The sequence below is a fragment of the Brassica napus genome, chromosome C5, assembly GCF_020379485.1.
Source record: "Brassica napus cultivar Da-Ae chromosome C5, Da-Ae, whole genome shotgun sequence".
Taxonomy (NCBI): Eukaryota; Viridiplantae; Streptophyta; class Magnoliopsida; order Brassicales; family Brassicaceae; genus Brassica; species Brassica napus.
In genome coordinates this window covers 2,726,390-2,742,562 of record NC_063448.1, presented here as the reverse complement: position 1 = coordinate 2,742,562, position 16,173 = coordinate 2,726,390, and the positions used below count along the sequence as shown (strand labels likewise).

General features: G+C 39.5%; 3 protein-coding genes and 1 pseudogene across 3 annotated transcripts; 2 read left to right on the top strand and 2 right to left on the bottom strand.

Annotated features, from left to right (window-relative positions):
- Positions 1-405: 405 nt before the first annotated feature.
- Positions 406-3,640, bottom strand: LOC106400821. The gene is made up of 4 exons (XM_013841214.3): positions 3,461-3,640; positions 2,347-3,245; positions 1,707-2,192; positions 406-790 (listed from the first exon to the last, which is right to left on the bottom strand). The coding sequence occupies exons 2-4, from the start codon at positions 3,162-3,164 to the stop codon at positions 541-543; spliced, it is 1,554 nt and encodes a 517-aa protein (XP_013696668.2). The 5' UTR covers positions 3,165-3,245; positions 3,461-3,640; the 3' UTR covers positions 406-540.
- A 4,221-nt stretch (positions 3,641-7,861) lies between these two features.
- On the top strand, positions 7,862-11,055 carry LOC106398256 (annotated as a pseudogene).
- A 1,156-nt stretch (positions 11,056-12,211) lies between these two features.
- On the top strand, positions 12,212-13,931 carry LOC106401082 (UDP-glycosyltransferase 71C3). The gene has a single exon (XM_013841520.3). The coding sequence runs from the start codon at positions 12,409-12,411 to the stop codon at positions 13,834-13,836; it is 1,428 nt and encodes a 475-aa protein (XP_013696974.1). The 5' UTR covers positions 12,212-12,408; the 3' UTR covers positions 13,837-13,931.
- A 54-nt stretch (positions 13,932-13,985) lies between these two features.
- LOC106401081 (UDP-glycosyltransferase 71C5) lies at positions 13,986-15,747 on the bottom strand. The gene has a single exon (XM_013841519.3). The coding sequence runs from the start codon at positions 15,537-15,539 to the stop codon at positions 14,106-14,108; it is 1,434 nt and encodes a 477-aa protein (XP_013696973.2). The 5' UTR covers positions 15,540-15,747; the 3' UTR covers positions 13,986-14,105.
- Between the last annotated feature and the right edge of the window lie 426 nt (positions 15,748-16,173).

The following is a 16,173-nucleotide window of genomic DNA, read 5'->3' as shown; positions in this document are numbered from 1 at the left end:
AAAATAAAATCCTAACAAAATAAATTTTTAAAGAATTATCTAATAAAACATTAAATTATTACATAAGAACATGTATAATGTTGTCATTAATGTTGTCATTGACTCGATTGGTGTATTTGACTTTCATTTCTTTTTACTTTTCATTCAATTTCTTATTTCGGGTTGTATTCAGTTTAAACGTTTAGATATATAGTATTTTATCTAATCCTAAGTACAAAGTTTATAACAATTCATCTATGCACCATGACTATAAAATACAAATATTAACTTAAACTTATGTGTAAAAATGTGTTTTAATTATAAAATAAATCTCAAACAACATATGCAAAAAACAATCATAAAACTATAATAAAATTATTTATTATTTTATAGTTTTTATTAAATTAAAACATCACACAAAACCCGTTGCAAAATCTTGTGTATATATAAACAAGTCTTGTTTGTTTTACAGAACAAAAAGTTGCCACATGACATGAATTGTATTAAAAAGAAACACGCTGTACACTTGGACAATTGTTATCACTCTTTTTCTTCTTTGTTTTAGGTTGTGTTCTGTTGTGGTGGAGCGTCGAGAGGGAAACACGTCTCGTCACCACCGGTGTTCCAAAGGAAATGTGCGTAGTTGGCAGAGTAAAATGAGTTCGTTGGATCAGCAGAGATTGCTTCCAAGAACGTTTCCTCTGCTCTCCATATATCGTTCCTTGCCTTCCACAAGAAGGTCGCGTATTTACTCAGCGCCTCCGCGTCCGCTGGCTCTGCTTTTGCCGCCCTCTTGAAATACTTCTCAGCTCTGATTACAGATAAGAAAAAAGAGAAGTAGAAGAAGAAGCCACGTTAGAGCGAGACAAATATCCAACACAATTCTGGTTTTGTTCATTATAGATAAGATATGAAGTTGAATAAGGCCAAAAGGGTAAGTGAAAACGTATGTGAATTGGGTTCTGGTTAAATGTGGACAGATACATCAAATGAAAATTGTCTAAAATGGAACCTACATTGAATTATAGTCATGTCTAAAATGTCAAACCACTGTCTGGAGACCCTATCACCAAAATATCTAAAAATGTTTTAAATAGTATTTGACCTATTCGCAAGCAAATTGACATTTTAGCGAATTATTACCTAACAATACTATTTGCTTTATGTAGCCAAATGCAAAAACATGGGCTCCTTTATAGTGGATGAATGAGTAATGTAACAGAGGTATGAAAAGCAACATGTGAGGGCAAAACTTGTAACAAAACCTTTGTGGTTTTAAGTTTTAGTATTTTGGTTTTGGGAGAAGTAATCCACCACATACTCCACTATCAACCAAGCTTTTTAATTTATTTGTTGGGAATCCAAACCCAAAAAGACTCAAAGCTAAAATACAAAAACCTTTGGGAAAGAAAACAAGATTGCATCATTTTTATTTTATTCTCTAATTTATTCTGAAAATGGAGATGTAGATTTTTATCTACTTAGTTGTCTTCTTTCTCTTAAGTGGCAAAGTAGGAACTGGTTCACTCATTGTTAAGCCTATCGGATTGGTTCTTATGGTGACGATTATGGCAATCACTTAATTAATCTATCACTTCTGACTTTAAATATCTAACTTAAGTCCTAAACCAAATCTAAGCTATCTAATCACATGATCTAAACAAAATCAAAGATAATATACTTTACATAGCAAGATCATTATAATACGATAGTCAGATGTTAATTACCTGTCGTAATCATGTATGATTAGGTAGAGGAACTGAGCGTAATTAGCAAGAAGGAGAACGTTATCAGGCTGCTGAGACAGACCCGTTTGGTAGAAAAGCTCCGTCTTGAAGTAATCCATCGACTCTTCCGCTTCTACTCGTGCCTCCACGGGAGCTACCATCTGCTTCATCGTGTCGTGATCCAACGCCTCCATCTTCTCCGACTCCTCCATGATCGAGTTCCACAATCTACTTTCTTCCTGCCCCGACACAGAAACCTCTGAATCCGCGGTTGCGCCGAGAGACGATGATGAGAACTGAGATGGTGTTCTGAACTGATCAGAGCCATCTCCGTCTGTCCCGCTCTGCACGGGAGGGACGTTGTTCCCGCCGCTTCCTCCTCCGCCGACAAAAGATGTCTTCCCGTTGGGAGAAGAAACAGAAAATGTCTTAATCGCCGAGGAGTCGAACTTCTCATGTGACTTACTTATCTCCATCTGGTCGAACCTGAAAGAGACCAGAGATCATTAGCTCAACTGAAAATGATCTAGACTATTGTGTCAGAGATCCCCAGTTCGAGTGACCGTTGAGACGAAACTAATATTAAATGATACTTTGGCCAGCACCTCATGCTAGTTCAAAAAAAGAAAAAAAGACAAACCTGAAAGAGACGGTGGTGGCCGCCGGAGGCGTGGCAGCGGCGGCGGCTAAAGCGGAGTTGCTGCTTCCTATAGAGTAAACAGTGAAGTTAGCGAGGAGGATCATCACAGAGACCATCAAGGTCGGAGTCGCGGAGAAGACTTGCTGGAACAGCCACACGAACGACGCATGCATCTCTTTTCTGACGCGGAGGAGGATCCCTTGGAGGTCTTCGAAGAGGAGAAGCTCTCTCATGTGCAGCGTGAAGCTTTGCAGCTCGCGAATCATAAACACCATAGAGGAGAAGGCTCTTTTAACAGCTGATTCACCGACTTGTTTCATAACAACTCCTTCCTCCATCCGTAGCTTTCTTTTAATGATGCGGAGAGAGATGGGGAGGTCGACGCTGTTCGCTTTCCTCTCGATGGTTGACATTTGCACCATCTCGGGCCACGGGGGTTCCACCGAAGTGGATGATCTGTCTAGACCGAAACTGTTTTCCTCTTCGTTGGGGGATTGGAACTTGAGAGACAGCTCTTGCATCTTTTGGGAGAACTCTTCCTCTGAGAAAGGGTCGACGCTTCCGGTGAAAGCTCGGCGAATGAGCTGAGTTTTGGTCGGTGTCGATGATTTCAAGAGCTCGCGTGACGACTTGGAGTGGCGGAGAGAGCCGAAGAGAGGTGAAGAAGGAGGAGGGCTCTGCATGAGGGAGCGGCAGGAGAGAGACCGTACCTCGTGTCCGAAGCTACGTCGTTTTGAAGGAGAAGAAGCGGCGGAGGAAACTAGGGTTTGAGACACCAAGTGATGGAAGGTTGAGGTCGTTGCTACTTTCACGCCCATTGTTGTTTTAGCAAGAAAATAAAAATAAAAACAGAGCAGAAGAAAGGTGTGGAGGCTAGTTTCGTCTTCCTCACGCTTTTCCTGCAAATTCAAAAGATGAATAATACAGTACATAACGGTTCTTAAATACATGCACTCTCACGAGGATGAATCATTACAATCCCCATGAGAAACGGATCTAAGAAAATATCGAAACAGCTCAAGAATCAATGAAACTTCGATTTCATACAAATATATAAACTTGTGTGCTGCTAATTAGAAAGAGAGAGAGAGAGAGGAAGGGAGAAGAAACTCACTCTAAGAATGAAAGAAGAAGAAACAAACTTTATCGGGATAATCCTGAAATGGAACACGAGGAGACAGACGCTTCACTTAAGAAGGAGCTTTGGTCTTATTATATACAAACGCAAAAGAAGATTTATCAGACAGGAAAAAAAAAAATCTAGCATGTGAAAAAGAGTTAACGTAGAATAGTCAATAGAGGGAGTACCGGAGAGACCGGTAACAAGTCTATTATTTATAGTGACGTGGCAGTCGTTACAGAGTAATAAGTGAGCGGAAACCGGGGAGTTTTCTTTAGATCGGACGGCTGTAGACTCGCCACTTAATCGTGCGGTTCTGCTCTTTTTCTGACAAATATGAAAAATGGAACGTGATTTACATTAGACGACATATAAAGTTACACGTGTAATTACAGTGACATATTTTTGAAAATAAAATATTTAGGAGTGCGAAAATAACAGCCTGGCAATAAGGTAGGCGAGAGTAGTGGGGTCCTCGTGTCCATGTTTATTTATTGTTTTAAAGAAAGTTTATTGCGTCTAAAATCGTGTTTCCAATCCATGTTTAACGTTGGTACCTTTTTAATTTATAAATAAATTCATAAGTGCCGAATACCAGAGTTCTTAAACATGTCAATTGGATTGCCTTTAGTATAAGAATAACAAGATGGTGCTTATATTTGACAGTACATTGCAAATAGATCTATCTTCTAAGAATGAAGTAAGAATCAACTCACGTAATGCATTGAACGGGACATTTAAACAAGCCGAAAGTCAAATATCATCCTTGAAGAATGGCAATAATATAGGCTTTAGTCATGTGGTAATTCACACCTGAATAAGTTATCATCACTACAATGCTAAGCAAAGTAAAAGTATTATACTGTATAGTTAGGTCAGTTAAGTTGTCTTGGCGGATTGTAGGACAAAAAACATTTTTAATGATTTTCCAATATATGGAGTGTTTTTTTTTATTCTTAATTTCTTGTTATATGTAGCAAATTCTGAAATAAAACTATCGTTTACCATCTCGGTGAATTTTCATACAAAAATCTTTTTTTTTTGAAAGAATGTTAAATTAATTCAAACAAAAATACTGTTTATGTTGTTTGTTTTTAAGCTCAAAAGAATTTGAAATTTTGCTTTACATTAAAAAGTAGAATCATCTAAAGGAGAACCAAGTTACCATGGCTCCCTGATAAGCTGAGTTGTGGCTATGTCTGATGCTTGAGATACGATTTCGAACTTGTTTGTCGATGATTTTTGTAAGCCCTGATGCAGCCTTTGGGTCCTCTCCAAACCTCTTACCATTCTGTTCTGCCCAAACTGCACATAGAGTGGCTTGGAAAGTATATCAAAACAAGAACAACTCCCGTTTGCTTCGCCTTTTAGTGAGAAGGGGTATAATGTCATCCCACACATTGGTATAATCCATCCTCAAAAGCTTTCTGGTGAGACTCGACCACACCTCCCCCGAGTATTTACACTGAAAAAACAGATGGTTTCTTGTCTCAGGACAGTCCTTGCATAGCGGACACATAACCGCAATGCCACCATTCCATAGCGATATGCAATCTCCAGTAGGCAGTCTATCCAGGATTGCGACCCATGTGTGGAAGGAGAACCTTGGAGTGTTGTAGCGAAACCACACACCTTCGAACCAGTCAACCCGTGCATGCATCCCTCGCAAGAGCTTCCAAGTTTCTTTGGTAGCAAAGCTCGGTTTATAATCATCACCACACTTCCATAGTCTGATATCCTCTTCACTCTGCAACACTCTGTTTTTAACCTTCAAAATCTCCAGCTCGATGAGATTATAAAGCTCCACTCGGTGTCTTCTTCTCTTGTGCTTTTGGATTACTGTAGCAACTGTATCATGGAGTCGAATACCATATTCATAGGTCCACCAGCTCCTGTTTTATCCATTAGACATCCTAGTTCTGACCAGTCATCAAACCATAGACGTTGACATGCCATTCTGAACTTTCATCTTCGAAAATACAGCAGCAACTTCTCTGCACTTGAGTAGCTTCTTCCACATCCACGAGCCAAGAGAACTACTATCTTTTACTGTCCAGAAAGATCCCTTGCGGATTAGATAACGTCTCACCCATTTCACCCAAAGAGAATTTTTTGAAGATAGGATACGCCATACCAACTTCAGACAAGAGACCTGGTTTGCTTCCTCAAGAGACTGCAGTCCCAAGCCTCCTTCTTCTTTTGGCCTACAACAATCCTTCCAACTAACTTTTACTTTATTTGTATTCAGATCAGCTCCCGACCACAGAAACGCTGCGCAGAGACTGTCAATTTCTTGAATACACTTTCTTGGCAATTTAAATACTGATATCCAAAAATTTGTGAGACTGTGAATAACAGATACAATCAGTTGCAGTCTACCGGCAAAAGACAAAAATTTGGTTGTCCAGGAACCAATACGAGCTCTGATCTCTCAATCAAAGGAGCATAATCTCTTACAGTCATTTGTTTAGTTAACAACGGCAATCCGAGGTATCTCACTGATAAGTCACCGTGGGCAAAAGCAAAAGTGTCAAGGAGCTCTTGCTTCTCAGTATCTTGAACACCAGCGAGAAAGATTGTTGTCTTTTCCATGCTGATATGTTGACCCGACATCTCAGCAAAGTGGTTGAAAATATTTATAATGCCTTCAATGGATTGGCGCTTCCCATCAGTAAAGACTAGCAAATCGTCTGCAAAGCTGAGATGTGTAAGCTTAAGTCCTTGGCGGTAAGGATGGTATCCAAATCTTTTTTCTGCAGCACCTTTGTATGTTCATACAAAAATCTTAAATGCTCAAATCTGATTATATAAATACTATATACAGTATATATATATATTAAATAGTGACAGGACAAACATTTAAGAAAAATCTGTCGATCGATGTAAGAATTCTGATGTATTTTTAATCTACGATCTTCGCATCTTGCAGAACAAAATTATCCATATGGTATAAGGAAACAACTAGTGTACATTCGATACGTGCATGCATGCAAAACTAAATGATTAGATTAAGAATAAATGACAGAGTTACAAAGGTTTTTCTTTAAGTTACAAAGGTTAAATACGTAAGAACCTTTGATATTAAAACAAAATAGTTTTTGTTGGGACATAGCAATTAAAGGGAGCGGGCAAGGAAGCGACGGTGGAGAATCAAAGAGAAGTGACCGGAGAGTGGTGCTAGGTAGAAGCTAAGCACCAAGTTGACGGAAGTTGACGTCGTTAGAGAAAGCAACGTCCAAAGAGAGTGAAGATGCTCAGGAGGAATTGACGGTACGTCGACTGCTGGTATCTTATATATTAACGGTTGATACTTATTGTTTTTTTAATCGGACTCATCTCCAAGATCTGTATATTTAATTAGCATATATGTCCTTATCGTCGATGTGCTTCTATCGAATCATGTTTATTTATATGACTCCCTTTAGCTTATTAAATATGATTAAATGTACATATGTACTCCTATATAATTTATTTTATTTTCCTTTCAGAATTCCTCTGTCCTTCTTTTGGTTTACATTTGCAGATCCAACACGTAAGAAAGTTTATGCGTCCAACACACAAAAGTTTCCCATTTATTTATTAAGTGAAATTAATAGCTTTATGGGCAATTCAATAATTAACAATAGAGTTGTGAGACAACTGCAAGATTCAAACGCTACATGTCCAAATTGTAAGAAGGTAAGTAAAACAAATAGAAAAAGATAGAATGAGCCATGTGATAGTCAAAGAATTGTTCATTGATTGCACTTAATGTCGCAACAAATGTGATATGGGTATGGTCTTGATACTTTTTTGATACTTAAAGTCTCGATACTTCTCTTCGCTGAGAATCAATCAACCAATTAGAAATGTGCAAATGATCTACATCACACGACCCTGTGATAGTACGTGCGTTACAAATCGTTGTTTAGTTGTTTCTAATAGTGGAAAACGAATATAAGTTTATGTATTGGCTCTTGATACAATGCTATGGCCAAATGATAATAACTCGTCGAAAGAGAGAGCTAGAGTGAGACTGGCTGAAGGAGCGACACGGCAAATGCCAATCTCATTTCTCTTATCTTCTTTCAAGCTATAATTTTTTTCTTTTTTTTTTGACAAATAAGATATTTTAAGTGATTTTCATTTAAAGCTATTCTTGTTTTTGGTACATATACGATAATATAATATCAGCGATACCTTGGACGTTTTTCTTCCCAAAAAAAGTTTTTGAAGGAGATATATAGAAATAAAATAAAATAAAATATCGTAGACCACTTTGATTCTTTGTCTGATTCCCAGCACTAATATCAGCTGGTCAGGAAAACAGCTAATTAAATATAGTTGATCACGTTTTGTTTATGTGTGGCAATCTGTTAAAACCAAGTAATAGACATGTTTGGTGCATTTTATTGAAGATCATCAGCACGAAAGACTATTATTGGGAATGTTAGAGTAACTAAGAGATATATGCGAATACACATGTTGGATGTCAAATTGCCAACTAAAGTATATTTGGGTAGTGGTGGAAGAGTTTTAGTTAGGAGAAGCAAGGCTTTGTTTAGGTAAATGGTGCATAGAGGTGTGTGTAGTATATGATCTTATTTTTGTGTGTATACACACAAAAGCAGAACTTATCATCATGTTGTATACGTAAGTTACTGAACTATGTACTAATTAGTTAGCCATTTCAGATTCAGAACCATCCATCATGGTTTGAATCTGGACGCAAAAAAATCGAATATAGCCAAGAAGCCAAAATGGAAAAGAAGATCAATCAATTATTTATGAAAAAGAATATTAACCAAGGCGGTGGTGTCTTAGCTAGTGGCTGATTTTCACGAGCCCGTAAAACTTGACGTTAGTTATAATGGGCCATAAATGCTATATTTGATTAAACGACTGGGCCGAATATGGGCCCAAATAAAAAAATGCCTCGAAGCTGGGAGAATGCGAAAATGTTCGCGGTTAACGTTTTTTCCTCTACTAAAAAAAAAAATTTAATCACACATCCAAAAGAATGATTCGTAATACGATTGGATCCAAACCATTCTCCCCTTGCCAATTTCGCTTCGAACTCGCCTTGTTTTTTTTTTTTTCTAAGGTCTTATGTTAATCATGTTCGATGGTGTATATAGACGAGGAGCAAATGAGAGCTGTGAAGGAGGCATTGCATGTATCGAAAGCACCGTCGACGATTGTTTGCCGTGAGGATGAGCAAAGGCGTGTTTTCGAGTTTGTGAAAGGTTGTTTAGATCAGCAGAAGGCTGGGAGTTTGTACATTTGCGGTTGTCCTGGGACTGGAAAATCACTCTCCATGGAGAGAGTAGTACAACGAGTTGGTGATTTGGTCAAAGCAGGTAGCAGTTTTGTAGTTTATAACATTTAACTTAAAAATTTGTTTGTAAATGTTTAAAAGACTGAAAGATTGAATGAATTCGATCAGGCCGGTTTGCCACCTGTGGACGGACATATTGTCTGTGAACTGCACTTCACTGACAAAGACAACAGATATATTCAGCAAGGTACATGACTACAAACCTCAAAATTCTTGATTTCAAGTTGGATATATCTGATGCTTGCGTCTGTTTCCAGGTACTTGAAATAGCAGAGCCGTTGAAGAAAGATGATTGCTACTCTTCACCTCTACATCATCTTCAGAGTTTGTTTTCTCAAAAGCAAGAGTCCAGCTCAAGAATGATGTACAATTTTCTTATCCTTTTGTTGTGTATCAGTTACCTGTGACGATTTAACTAGTGTGATCATTTATTCAAGTTATTTTTTCAGGTTAATAATTGCAGATGAGATGGATTTCTTGATCACAAAAGACAGAGGAGTCCTGCATGATCTTTTTATGCTTACAACTTTGCCATTTTCAAGGTGTATACTAATAGGTACTGTAATTTAGCGGTTGTTGCTATGATTTAGTTCGGATATGTATTCACCTCCTCTGTTCATATGCACTTGTAAGTTAAGCTGTGTTTTTTTTTTCAGGTGTAGCTAATGCAATAGACCTTGCAGATCGTTTCCTTCCAAAATTGAAGTCCCTTAATTGTGAGAATTTGTTGACTTTCTAATTCTTTTGACGTTTTTCTCTCTGCACAGCGTTTCAAATTTGAAAACTAAGAGTTGAATTTACTCTTGAACTGCTGTTTCTTTTGTTTCGTTGCAGGCAAACCTGTGATCAGATCCTTAGAATACTAGACGAAAGGCTAATGGTAATTTCTTCCAACTCAATGATAAGATGTCTTGTTTGCAGGTGAATTCAACATTTTCATATTTTTTCTCAGAATTTATTCTTGTTTTGAAAGCACGGTAATATTATCACCGTGATATACTGCTTGGATTTATATATAGTTGATGAAATCACTACTAAGGTTATACTCATAATCTCAAGTTTTTTTCTCACCCTCAAGTTTGTGAACAGACATTTTACACACTCAATTTCATTCAAATTTTCAGGAGCGCTCTTCAAATTTTAGAATCAGGCATAAGAGGATTACCTGGCCCAGAATCACAAGGTCCAACTCCAGCTGATCCAGTGGTTAGTAGTCTGGTCTTTATTCTTTTGTAAGTTCGGGTTACACACTCAATCTTACAGGTGAGGATAGATCATATGGCTACTGCATTATCTAAGACGTTTAAGTCTCCCGTAGTTGACACTATTCAGTCTCTTCCTCAACACCAACAAGTAAGCTTACATCCACACCAGAAACGGTCATTTTCAAAGTCACAACGATGTCTTCAAACTTTCTATAATTAAGCAAGAGTGATTCCAAGAATCTAACTGGAATCATCGCATGCTTCCCTTGATACAATTCACAGATCATAATATGTTCTGCTGCAAAGGCTTTTCGAGGGACTAAAAAGGATGCAACCATTGGAGAGGTAAATCTCTTTGTTTAGCAACTGAAACACAAAACACATAGCTTCATGAGTAAAACCAAAAAACGTTGTTCTGAATTAGTAAATGTCCCTCTCTCAATGAAGCTTAATAAGTTATACCTAGAAATATGTAAAATCTTGGGCGATCTCTCCAGCTGGAATTACAGATTTCACTAACATGTGCACAGTGCTAAATGATCAGGTAACTACTATCGCTGACTCTTATCGCTTATATGTTGGTAAAAAGCTTTTAATACTGCAATTGTGTGTTTTCAAACAGTTCATGCAAAGCCTGAAACAAATCAATTCCTGGTTTGAAAATTGGTGGTTTAATTTATGCTTCAGGGAATTTTAAAATTCGGTCAAGCTCGTAGAGATAAGGTGAAGAGAGTAAGCCTGAGAGTCGACGAATCAGACATTACATTTTCTCTTCAGGTAAACAGCCTTTTGTTGTTGCTGCTAATCCGTAACACCTGATAATAAATACCACAACTCCTTTAGAAACATGATCACTGACTGAGTCTCTAATAAAACTTTCTTTTACATAAAAATCAACAGGGAATACGATTTTTTAGGAACTGTCTTCTCTTCTGTGAGAAGAACTCCCATCCCTTACAAATGAAAACATCATGTTCAAACAATAGCCGACTAATTTGTGAAAAAGGGATAGGATACTTTTATTACAGTACTTCAATGTATTTTGTTTACATTTGCAAATTGTAAAGCCCGTGGATAGGATGTTTCCAAATAGTTGTCTGGACATTTTCTAATAAGATATACATTTGGTGTCCACTTTCTCTCGACTAGAGCAGGTACTCATATTATTATTAAATGAGTAAGCTTGTACCAGTTACGTGCCAGTTTAATTAAGTTGTTATGGTTAGTGAACTAATGTCTCACTAGTCCTTTAAGCAGTTTGTAGGGTCTGTCCATAAATATACTCATCTGTTATCGTCTGAGTGTGTGTGAACAGTGAGGAAGCTCCAAAAATGAGTTGGTGAGTTTTTAGTGGATCTAGTAGCTTTTCCGAGGTGAGAGTGGTTAGCTTTTTCCCTCAGTGGTGGGGCCGTATCTCTTTTGGTTTTGGCTCCTGATTGGTTTGCCGCGAAATTTTCATTTTAGTTTTGTCATACTCTCTCAGAGATCCATAATATTAATATTAAATTTAATAAAGTAAACTATTTAATTTTATATTTTTAAAATTTTCTTTTATTTAATAATTTATCAAAATCTAACTTTTTTCCCTTTCTTTTAGAGCGTTTTTTTTATTATTGAGATACAATTTTATATAACACCAATAGAGAAGTTCTTCTAATAATAGATATTGATTTCTCTGCTAATCTTGATCTGAAATATCTACATATAATCATATATAGTAGTATGATTTCAGATATCACTAAAGCCATGGCTATAAATTCGTAAATGGTAACTATAGAGTAAATCTGTGACTATAAAGTAATTCTAATAATAGATATTGATTTCTCTGCTAATCTTGATCTGAAATATCTACATATAATCATATATAGTAGTATGATTTCAGATATCACTAAAGCCATGGCTATGAATTCGTAAATGGTAACTATAGAGTAAATCTGTGACTATAAAGTAATTCTAATAATAGATATTGATTTCTCTGCTAATCTTGATCTGAAATATCTACATATAATCATAAATAGTAGTATGATTTCAGATATCACTAAAGCCATGGCTATGAATTCGTAAATGGTAACTATAGAGTAAATCTGTGACTATAAAGTAATTCTAATAATAGATATTGATTTCTCTGCTAATCTTGATCTGAAATATCTACATATAATCATATATAGTAGTATGATTTCAGATATCACTAAAGTCATGACTATAAATGCGTAAATGGTAACTATAAATCTGTGACTGTGAACAATGATGGATAAGTGTATAATGATTACTGATTATGGAGCATCGTGCGTAACGTGCAAGGCTGTTGCAAGCCTTTAATAACAGTTAATCATAGTTCCTTATTTAAACATATATGTACTTTTCATGATCTAGAGATCACAAACCAAAAAAAAAAAAACACAGAGAGAAGAAAAAAAAAAATGGAGAAGCAAGATATCATCTTCGTACCTTCTCCAGGCGCTGGCCACCTTCTTGTCTCAATCGAATTCGCCAAGTCTCTCATCAAACGTGATACCCGCATTCACACCATCACCATCCTCCACTGGACACTACCTTTCGTTCCTCAATCCAAAAACTCGGCTAAATCTCTTCTCGCTTCGGAGCCTCGAATCCGCCTCTTGCCCTTGCCTGAGATCCAAAACCCTCCGCCATTGGAACTCTTCTTCAAAGCCTCCGAGGCTTACCTTCTCGACTTCACCAAGAAAACGGTTCCTCTCGTCAGAGAGGCTCTCTCAGCTCTGGTTTCTCCTCGTAACGGAACAGATTCGGTCCGCATCGCCGGTTTGGTTCTAGATTTCTTCTGTGTCCCGTTGATCGATGTCGGAAACGAGTTCAACCTTCCTTCTTACATTTTCCTCACGTGTAACGCTGGTTTCTTGGGTATGATGAAGTATCTCCCTGAGAGACATAGCCGAACGCCCTCCGAGCTTGACCTGGGCTCCGGCGAGGAAGAACACTCCATTCCCGGTTACCTCTGCCCCGTTCCGACGAAGGTCATGCCGCCGGGGCAGTTCGTGAGAGAGTCCTACGAGGCTTGGGTCGAGATTGCAGCGAAGTTACATGAAGCCAAAGGCATAATGGTAAACTCCTTCACAAGCCTTGAGCAGAACGCTTTTGATTACTTTGCTCGCAGGCATGAGAACTATCCTCCGGTTTACCCGGTCGGACCGGTTCTTAATTTAGAGGATCGTCCTTCTCCTAATCTAGATCCAGCTGATAAGGACAGGATCCTGAGCTGGCTCGAGGAGAAGCCGGAGTCTTCAGTTGTGTACCTCTGCTTCGGAAGCTTCGGAATCCACGGAGAATCGCAGATTAAGGAGATAGCTCGAGCTCTAGAGCTCTCCGGCCACAGGTTTCTTTGGTCCATACGAACAAATCCGATGGAGAAAGCTTGTCCGTACGACCTGTTGCCTGAGGGGTTTAGAGATCGTACGGAGGGTAAAGGTTTGGTGTGCGGTTGGGCGCCGCAAGTGGAAGTGCTGGCTCATAAGGCGATTGGAGGGTTTGTGTCTCACTGCGGTTGGAACTCGGTGCTGGAGAGCTTGTGGTTCGGAGTTCCCATCGCCACGTGGCCGATGTACGCTGAGCAGCAGCTGAACGCGTTCACGATGGTGAAGGAGCTAGGATTGGCCGTGGAGCTGCGTATGGATTACGTTGCTGCGAATGGGGAGATAGTGAAAGCTGAGGAGATAGCTGGAGCCGTAAAGTCTCTGATGGACGGTGAGGATACGCCGAGGAAAAGAGTGAAGGATATGGCGGAAGCGGCGAGGTTGGCTGTCAAGGACGGTGGATCTTCGTTTGTTCCGGTTAAGCGATTCATTGACGTGTTGATGGGCCGGGCTTTTTAGTTCTGTTGTAATAGCTTTCTCGACTTGATGGGCCAGGCTTAATAATTTATTTTCAAGTTTTCAGACGATGAGTTCTGAGACTGAAATTAAGCAAACCAACGGTCTTTCAGTGATATCCAAACAAAGACGAGCTTAGCACAGTCACACAATCACAATCAAATAGTGTTTGCTTATTTAAGTTTACATAACAACTTGGTTTACTTGTACATTGATAGCATTGTTTATTTATTGAAATTTGTGTGACAAGTTTGGTTCCAATGGAGGATGAATCAAACGTGATCCCCAAGAATATCTTTGATAAAATCTCCGGTGGCCACCATCGAATAACCACCGTTGCTAACAGCTTTCCTCGCTGCCAACATAATATCTCTAACCTTCTTCCTGATAGGGTTACCACCGTCCATCAATGATCTGATGGCGGTGGCTATTTCATCAGCTGACACGATCTCTAGCGTCACTCTGTCACCGTCAGCCACGTAATCAAGTCTTATCTCCACGGCTAAGCCCAGCTCTTTCACCATCTCGAACGCGTTCAGCTGTTGTTCAGCGTACATTGGCCATGTGGCGATTGGTACGCCGTACCATAGACTCTCCTGTATAGAGTTCCACCCGCAGTGAGACACGAATCCACCGGTTGCCTTATGGGCCAAGATATCTATTTGTGGAGCCCAACTACACACGATTCCACGGCCCATTGTTCGTTCGACGAATCCTTCTGGAAGCGGCTCGTGAGGATCGCCGTCTCCCTCCATGTTCGTACGAACCGCCCAGATGAACCTGCACCCTATGAGCTCGAGGGCATGAGCAATCTCTTTGATCTGAGGTGCACTGAAAACTCCCATGCTCCCAAAACACAGGAACAAAACCGACGAGTCTGGCTGCTGGTCAAGCCACTTCATCATTTCTTCGTATTGAGCCGAAGCTAGACCAGGATTTGTACGGCCCGTTAAGTTAAGAACCGGCCCAACAGGATACGCGCGCGGGTAGTCTCCACGCGAAAAATGTTCAACAGCATACGGCTCCACTTCCGAGAACGAGTTGACCAAAATACCCTCGGCTTGGGCTAACCGCTCGCCAATTTTGACCAGAGTTGCGTAAGAGAGTTTGTCAAACACACCAGGCGGCAGAACCTTGGCCGGAACACGGTTCAAGAACGCCGGGATCGGTAGCTCTTCATCGCCGGAGCTCTCTTCAAACTCCTCCGAAGAAACCAAACGGTGCCGTTCCGGTAGATACTGTAGGAACCCCAAGAAACCGAAGTTGGAAGTCATGAAGATATACGAAGGAAGGTTTACCTCGCCTCCGACGTCGATCAAGTCGACACAGAAGAAGTCAAGAATCAATCCGGCGACATGAACCGAGTCTTGTTTCGAAGATGAGACCAAGTCTTGGATGGTTTTCCTGAGAAATGGTATGTTTTTGGCGACGAAGTCGATGATGTAAGTCTCGGAGGAAGTGTCGAGGAGCTTGATGGGAGGCGGGTCTTGGATCTCCGGGAGGCTGATGAGTCGTATACCAGGCTCGGAGGCTGTGAGGGAGGCCAAGGAACCGTCTGCGTGGGGAGCGTAAGGGAGCTTCATGGAGAGGATCGTGATCATTGAAATCCGACGGTCGAGATCTAGCAAACGCTTTCCGAATTCGATTGTCGACAAAAGATGGCCAGTCTCCGGCAGTGGAATGAAGATTAGCTCCGATTTCCTCATCTTCTTTTGGCTTTCCTTTTGAAGAAAATGAACACACGGTAGAGGTCTCTCTTGAGCTCTACTAATATTAATGGCGTTCCATGTGAGGGAATATAGTAGTAGATGATGGTGAAGACAAAAAGTGAATTATATATTATCTTCTTTTACTGGACCACCAAGTTTGGGTCCAGTTGAGCATACAAAAGTGAGAAAAATAATTGAGCAAAACTACGGTTTGGTAAGTTACTAGTTGTCAAGATTGTCATTCTCTTCTCCCTGTGACATTCATAGATGTGTCTATATTGTGTAATAGAGTCAGATGTGATAAAGTAGAAATAAGCAAAACAACCAAAAAGACGATTCAAATGGAAGACGGCTAGTTTTATTCTCTTCTTTTTTGGCGAACAAAACGTCTTTTTTTTTTTTTTTGGGTAAAAAGTAAAAACTAAGGATTTTTTTTTTCCGTCAAGTTTTTGTATATTAAATAAAGACGGGTCCAGCCCAATATCTTTACAAAATAAAAAGGCTCACGGTCCGATTAGCTAAACCAACAACAGACTAAAAAAACGGGCTTAGAGTCCAAAGGCCCATCACCGACACTGTCCAAATCCAGCAGCACGTGTCGGCTTATCCTCTTCTTGTCTCATCTCGGCGG